At 38.8% G+C, this 8,605-nt stretch overlaps 1 protein-coding gene across 1 annotated transcript; it reads right to left on the bottom strand.

The window, feature by feature from the left end:
• Positions 1–334: 334 nt before the first annotated feature.
• LOC144291110 (olfactory receptor-like protein OLF4) lies at positions 335–1,300 on the bottom strand. The gene has a single exon (XM_077860846.1). It carries the CDS (start codon positions 1,262–1,264, stop codon positions 335–337), a length of 930 nt encoding a protein of 309 aa, XP_077716972.1. The 5' UTR covers positions 1,265–1,300.
• Positions 1,301–8,605: the final 7,305 nt, after the last annotated feature.

Raw genomic sequence — 8,605 nt, 5'->3', positions numbered from 1 at the left:
CAGGAAAAAATAGAGGGATTAAGTTCTTCTTTCATGATTTGATAAAGAATCACAATTTCTGGCTATCAGGCATTAAGCCTGCAATCACAGATACTAGTTGAAAAATAGCCTTTTGGGATCCCTGGGTGGCGCAGCTGTTTGGCGCCTGCCTTTGGCCCAGGGCGCGATCCTGGAGACCCAGGATCGAATCCCACGTTGGGCTCCCGGTGCATGGAACCTGCTTCTCCGTCTGCCTGTGTCTCTGCCTCTCTCTCTCTCTCTCTCTCTCTCTCTCTCTGTGTGACTATCATAAATAAATAAAAATTTTTAAAAAAAAGAAAGAAAAATAGCCTTTTTATGTCTTCCCTCTGAAAAACACACTTAGTGCCTCCTTTATATCTTTGTTCCTCAGGCTGTAAATAAAGGGATTCAGCATGGGTGTGACCACCGTGTACATCACTGAGGCTACTGCACTTGAGTGGGAGCTCTGGGTAGCTGCAGAGCTAAGGTACACACCTAGGCTCGTACAATAAAATAAAGAGACAACTGAAAGATGTGATGCACAGGTGGAAAATGCTTTATGCTTGCCCTGAGCTGATGAGATTCTACGTATAGAGGAAACTATCTTACAATAAGAGTAGAGGACCCCAGCCATGGGGATACCAGCCAGCAGCATAGCTGCAAAGTACAACACCATGTTATTAAGAAAGGTGTCAGAACAGGCAAGTTGGATCATCTGATTGAGTTCACAGAAAAAGTGGGGGATTTCCACCTCTGTATGGAAGGACAACCGCAACACCATTAATGTTTGTAACAAAGAATGCAGGGCACTCATGATCCAGGACACCAGAACCAGCAGTCCACAGAGCTGGGGGTTCATGGTGACCATGTAGTGCAGGGGGTGACAGATGGCCACAAATCGGTCATAGGCCATAACACTCAGAAGAAAGTTGTCCAAACCAGCAAAAAGTAAGAAAAAGTACATCTGCATGATGCAGCTTTCATAAATTATGACTTTTCTCTGTGTTTGTATATTTACCAGCATCTTGGGGACTGTAGTGGAGGTGAAACAGATGTCTACAAAGGACAGGTTGGCAAGGAAGAAGTACATGGGGGTGTGGAGGTGGGTGTCATAGCTGACAGCCAGAATGATGAGTAGGTTCCCAAGTATGGTGACCAAGTACATGAACAGGAACAGTCCAAAGAGGAAGGGCTGCAATTCTGGTTCCTCTGAAAATCCCAGAAGAAGAAATTCTGAAATTTGTGTATCATTCTCTAGTTCCATGTAGTGGACAGGACTACCAAAATAAGAGAAAAACAACATGACACAATCATTCATTACTAATTGAGAGATACATTATTGTTTATATTCTGCATCAAGAAATTAATCTTTATATTTGTGTATAGAACTTGATAAAACACTAAGAACTAGGAATAGAAGGAAACTATCTCAACATAAAGCTGTTCATGAAAAGCTCATAGCAAGCATGATACTCAATGAGCATTTTTCCCCTATGATTAGGAACACCGCATCTGATTTCACAAACTTCTACTCAACATAACACTGGTGGTTCTAGCCAGGCAATTAAAGAAAGAAAATGAAATAAAAGTCAACCAAACTCGAAAGGAAGAAATCAACTATGCATGCAGTGTGATCTTATGTGTATAAAATCCTAAAAATCCCACAAAACACTGACAGAACTAATAAATCAATTCAGCCAAGTAACTGCATATAGAGCCAACCCTCAAACAACCAGTTGCATTTCTACATACAAAGAATGAACAATCTGAGAAGGAAATAAAATAGGAAATAAAATAATTCCATTTATGTGACTTCCAAAAAATAAGACTATCACCTCACACTAATTAGAATGGTTAGTATAAAATCAAAACCACAATGAGATACCACCTCACACCAGTGAGAATGGGGAAAATTAACAAGATAGGAAACCACAAATGTTGGAGAGGATGTGGAGAAAGGGGAACCCTCCTACACTGTTGGTGGGAATGTGAACTGGTGCAGCCACTCTGGAAAACTGTGTGGAGGTTCCTCAAAGAGTTAAAAATAGACCTTCCCTATGACCCAGTAATTGCACTGCTGGGGATTTACCCCAAAGATACAGATGCAATGAAACACCGGGACACCTGCACCCCGATGTGTATAGCAGCAATGTCCACAATAGCCAAACTGTGGAAGGAGCCACGGTGTCGTCCATCGAAAGATGAATGGATAAGGAAGATGTGGTTTATGTATACAATGGAATATTACTCAGCCATTAGAAACGACAAATCCCCACCATTTGCTTTAACGTGGATGGAACTGGAGCGTATTATGCTGAGTGAAATAAGTCAATCGGACAAGGACAAACATTATATGGTCTCATTCATTTGGGGAATATAAATAATAGTGAAAGGGAATAAAGGGGAAAGGAGAAAAAATGAGTGGGAAATATCAGAAAGGGATACAGAACATGAGAGACTCCTAACTCTGGGAAACGAACTAGGGGTGGTGGAAGGGGAGGTGGGTGGGGGTTGGGGGGTGACTGGGTGGCGGGCACTGAGGTGGGCACTTGATGGGATGAGCACTGGGTGTTACTCTGTATGTTGACAAATTGAACACCAATAAAAAAATAAATTTATTTTAAAAATAAATAAATAAAAAGAATGATTAGTATAAAAAGACAAGAAATGAATGACAAGTGTTGGTGAGAATGTGGAAAAGAGAGTACTCTTGTTCACTGTTGGTGGGAATGCAAACTGGTGCAGCTACTGTGGAGACTGTATGGAGGCTCCTCAAAAAATTAAAAATAGAAATAGCACATGATCAATTAATTCCACTACTGGTATTTAACCAAAGAAGACAAAAACACTAACTGGAAATATATAGGCACCCCACGTTTTGCAGCATTGTTTACAATAGCCAAGACATGGAGGCAGTTGTCTCATTGAAAACACAGAACAAATGAACAAGCAAACAAACAGACAGAAAAGACTGGTTGTTGCCAGAGGGTAGGAGGAGAGGGAATAGATACAGGATATAAACAGGTACAAATAACATTTGCAACAACATGGATGAATCTAGAGAATATAATGCTAAGTGAAATCAAAGAAAGATAAATATCATATGATTTTACTCATATATGGAATTTAAGAAACAAATGAACAAAGAAAAAAGAGAAAAAGGAAAAAACATAACTTCAATATAGAGAACAAACCACTGGTTGTAAGAGGGGAGGTAGATGAAGAGATGGGTGATTGAGGTGAAGGGGATGAAAAGTACACTTATCATGATGAGCACTGAGTAATGTATACAATTGTTGAATCACTATATTGTACCCCTGAAACTAATAGAACACTGCATTTCAATTACACAGTAATTAAAAATAAATTTTAAAGTATACAAAACATCTGCCAAAAGTCCTTCAATTACAAAAAAAATTCACAAAAATAAAAAAATAAAATCTACAGGCAAAACCATTTAATTAAGAAACTGAGAAGGAAGAAGTTACACATTAAATAATAGAATTTAAAACATTCCTTTTGGTCATTGTCTCCATAGAATTCGATAAAGAAACAAGAATCTATAAAAATCATTTGAAATGCTGACACCTGTAGAAAACAAGAACAGAATATATGAGCATATAGTAATGGGCAAATCATAATGGTGACCACATAATGAATTTTGCTCAAACCACTAATTGTTTATGAAAACAACAAGAACTCCCTTCTACACCTATCAGTCTATCAAAAAACTTCAAGAATTGTCTCTCGAGGCTATTATGCTGAGTGAAATAAGTCAATCGGAGAAGGACAAACATTATATGGTCTCATTCATTTGGGGAATATAAAAAAAAATAGTGAAAGAGAATAAAGGGGAAAGGAGAAAAAATAAGTGGGAAATATCAGAAAGGGAGACAGAACATGAAGGACTCCTAACTCTGGGAAAAGAACTAGGGGTGGAGGTGGGTGGGGGGTGGGGACAACTGGGTGGCGGGCACTGAGGTGGGCACTTGATGGGATGAGCACTGGGTGTTATTCTGTATGTTGGCAAATTGAACACGAATAAAAAATAAATTTATTTTTAAAAAAAAGAATTGTCACGTCGATTGGAATTGGAACTTGAACCAGATAGCAGAGTGCTACTCTAATTTTCATAGCAAAAATGTGACGTGCTATAACATTTGGGGGAATAATCTTTAAAAAAGCTATAAGTATTAAAAATATAAATATGTCTTCTTTTTTTTATTTTTTTATTTTTTTTAAATATGTCTTCTTTACCTCAGGGTTTCTCAATCTCAGCACTACTGACATTCTGGCCCAGATCAGTTTCTATGGTAGAGTTTGTCCTGGGCTTTGTAGGGTATTTAGAGCATCCCTGGCCTCTATTGAGAGCTCTCTTATCTGACAACCTAAAATACATCTGGACATTGCTCAAGATCTCAGGAGGATAAAATTGCCTCTCCTGGAGGACCAGCATTTTAACTCAATCTCAAAATATTTTTGTGTAATTGATAAAATAACAATTTAATGAGAAAGAATATGAAAATTCCTCAACAATGTAAATGACACAGCACACCCTGAAATACTTTACAATCACTGAAATAATGAATTAGCACTATACTAGTTGATGGAGGCAAGAGATAAACTATAAAAATAGACTGCACCAGAGTTAAAGACTATTTACAATGTGCACGAGATTCTATTCATTAATTTGTATAAAAGTGTATGAATAGGGGTGCCCTCATGGCTCAGTTGGTTAAGCGTCTCCCTTTGACTCAGGTTATGATCCAGGGCTCCAGATCCTGGGATTCAGCCCAGCATCAGGCTCCCTACACAATGGAGTGCCTACTTCTCCCTCGCCTCTACCCCTTCACTCTGCTCATGCTATCTGGCTCTCTCTCTATCAAATAAGTAAATAAAATCTTTTTTTAAGTATATGAATTTTTTGTGTGCATAATATAGAAATATACAAATTTTTTTTAGAGAAAGAGAGAGCACAGAAGCTAGGTGGGGGAAGGACAGAGGGAGAGGCAGAGGGAGAAACTCAACCAGGCCTCACAATCAGCCCAGAACCCAACTCAGAGCTCCATCTCATGACCCTGAGATCATGACCTGAGCTGAAATCAAGAATCAGATACTAAACCAACTGAGCCACTCAGGTACCCCTAGAAATGTTAAGTTTTAAAAGAAGCTCAGAGCTTATGGAACAAAGGAGAGCAGTAGGAGTGAGACTAGCTTAGGCATGGAGCTGTCTCAAAAATAGACCAAAACACAGACCATCTCAAACCGACTTTGTGGAGAGGCATAAAATATTACTAATGTAATAACATCACATGGATCACTAATTCAAAATTAAAGTGCAAAGACTTGGAAACAGGAGGGCCTGGCTGGCTCAGTCAGTAGACTGTTGGCTCCTGTTTCTGGATGTGTGAATTTGAACCCCATGCTGGGTATTCAGATTAGTTTTTAAAAATGTAAAATTTGGTAATAAAAGAATATAACAAAAAAGTAGGTAGGAAGCATTATCTAAAGTGATGCTTTCATTTCTTTTTTTTAATTTATTTTTTATTGGTGTTCAATTTTCCAACATACAGAATAACCCCAGTGCCCGTCACCCATTCACTCCCACCCCCCGCCCTCCTCCCCTTCATATAGAGATATATTAATTCATATTTACTTAGGAATAGAAGATGAATGTTAGTCAAAAACTAAAGAATACCTTATAAATGATAGCTGCAGGTGACGTGATTTTGAGAAATATCTAATCACAAAAGGCTAAAAGGTACAATAAGTAACAACAGAACTGTGAAGACAGGTTGGAAATATGTATAAAATTGATTTATGCAGAAGAATTTCTACACTTAAACAATCAACAAGGGGGAGGATAATATGACCAAATGATAGGTTTGAGCCCACAAAATACGTTAACTTTCCTACTACCCTCTGATATATCTACAGATACTTAAAGCAACTGAAGGTCAAACAGAAAAGTTGATGAGGAAAGTCCAATTCTTATGTTTGAAAAAATATAATCAACAAGAGAAATATAAACACTCCACCCCACCAAACAAAAACACAGAATCAGCACAGACAATTTGCAATAGGGAAAGCAAACATCTAAGAAACCACAAATATACTCATTCTCACCAGTAAGAAAATAATCACAATGTAAAGCTTTTTTTCACCTATTAGATTTTGTTACATAATTGATTAGAATACCCAGCATGAAAAAGGACACTGTGAAATGTATGTCTCGTGATCCATTGGTCTGGGTCTTTCTCATCAATGTAGGAACATACTCAAATTTTCCCTGGCTTAAAAGAATAAAAGGAATGCCCTGAATTGACTGCATATCCCTTGTAGCTAATACCTTATATCTCTATTCCTCTTAATAGCAAATATCTTGGACTTCTTTTCTACTCTTACAGGGACCACTTTCTGCCACCCACCACTGCTCTGCCATCATCACTAGTTAATCCTCAACAATCTCCCTTGCATGGCTGATTTCAATGTTTACTTTTCTTTTTAGGATCATAAATAAATCAATTCATTCATTAAGTAACTCAACAGCTATGGTGATGTCCTAGGCTGGACTGTCTCTCAGGTGACTTCGGGTAAATGTTCTTACCCTTCTATTCTCTCTGGGCCTTTCCTACATTACCTGCTGAGTTTTCAGACTCACCTGCATGGGGGTCTCTGTGAGGAAGTCCAAACTCCTCCCTTGATGGTTGATGATAGACACCGAAGCTCTGTTTTCCAACAATACAGCAGGAGTCCCCTAGCCAGCCTTAGGACTCCAGAAGAAATACCTGTGTCCCATTCTGCCCAAGTTTGCACCTGCTAAGGGACAACAGTAGGAGAGATAGTTACATCTTCCCGTCTGCTCCTTAGGCATCTTTCCCTCCTATTTCTGCAACCACTAAGCACATCATTCCACATGGGACATTGCTCTGGAGAGTTGAATTTTTTCCAGCAGTTTCCTGTTCCCAAGAAACCAGCTTACAAGTTAGGTGAATCCAGTTCTTACTGTTTCCTGAACTCAACTGCCTCCCACAGAACTAATCTCCTAGCACCTTATCCTAACCCTGAGTTAAAGATTTCTCCAAATCTAATAGTAAACAGGGTTTTTTAAAAATCTATTAATTTTTTTAAATTAAATTCAATTTGCCAAAATATAGTATAACACCCAATGCTCATCCCATCACATACCCTCCTTAGTGCCCAACACCCAGTCACCCCATCTGCCCACTCCCCTCCCCTTCTGCAATCCATTGTTTGTTTCCCAGAGTTAGGAGTCTCTCATGGCTTGTCTTCCTCTCTAATTGTTCCCCACTCAGTGCCCCTCATTTCCTTTATGGTCCCTTTCACTATTTCTTATCTTACACATCTAAGTGAAGCCATATGATAATTTTCTTTCTCTGAATGACTTATTTCACTTAACCTTATACCTTCCAGTTCCAACCAGGTCAATGTAAATGTATGTATTCACCCTTCCTGATGGCTGAGTAATATTCCATATGAGATATACATATCTCATATCTTCTTTTTTGTATATTTTTTATTGGAGTTTGATTTGCCAACATATAGAATAACACCCAGTGCTCATCCCGTCAATGCATTTCATTGCATCTGTATCTTTGGGGTAAATCCCAGCAGTGCAATTGCTGGCACATCTATTTTTAACTCTTTGAGGAACCTCCACACAGTTTTCCAGAGTGGCTGTACCAGTTCACATTCTCACCAACAGTGCAAGAAGGTTCCCCTTTCTCCACATCCTCTCCAACATTTGTTGATTCCTATCTTGTTAATTTTCACCATTCTCACTGGTGTGAGGTGGTATCTCATTGTGGTTTTGATTTTTATTTCCCTGATAGCATATCACATCTTCTTTATCCATTCATCTGTTGAAGGACATTGTTTTTCTTCCACAGTTTGGGTATTGTGGACATTGCTACTATGAACATTGAGGTGCAGGTGTCCCACAGTTTCACTACATCTGTATCTTTGGGATAAATTCCCAGTAGTGCAATTGCTGGGTCATAGGGTAGGTCTATTTTTAATTTCTTGAGAAGTCTCCACACTGTTTTCCAGAATAGCTGCACCAGCTTTACATTCCCACCAACAGTGAAGTGTTTTTCATTACTAGGATCCTTGGGTGTCCCAAATATTGACTCATAGTGGGACATAGCACTGGTATCTCCAGAAGATTGCTACTCCCCCCTTCAACAAGGTGAAAAACTGTATTCCTTTGATATAAAACCAGGAGTACTGGTGGTCCTTGGCTTCCGTGACACTTTTGCCAAAACAGTTAAGAATTCAATGCTTTAAGATAAAGTAAGAGTTGTTGTTTTGTCTAAATTTATAAAATAGTTTGGTAATTAAAAGATATATATATTTAGGTATAGAGCTTCAAGTTCACATAATGAAAAGAGTTCTGGAGATGGATGGTGGTGCCAGGCGCATAACAATGTGAATGTATTTAATCCTGCTGAACTGTGCACTTAAAACTGGTTAAGAGGCACCTGTGTGGCTCAGTGAGTCCAGCCTCTGGCTCCAGATCCCATCTCAGTCTTCATCTCAAGATCTTGAGTTCAAACCCCACGCTGGGCTCAAAAATAAAATAAAA

Source organism: Canis aureus, chromosome 19, assembly GCF_053574225.1.
Source record: "Canis aureus isolate CA01 chromosome 19, VMU_Caureus_v.1.0, whole genome shotgun sequence".
In the NCBI taxonomy this organism is placed as follows: Eukaryota; Metazoa; Chordata; class Mammalia; order Carnivora; family Canidae; genus Canis; species Canis aureus.
Note: the sequence above shows the minus strand (reverse complement) of the source record. Positions and strands in the feature narration are given on the sequence as shown.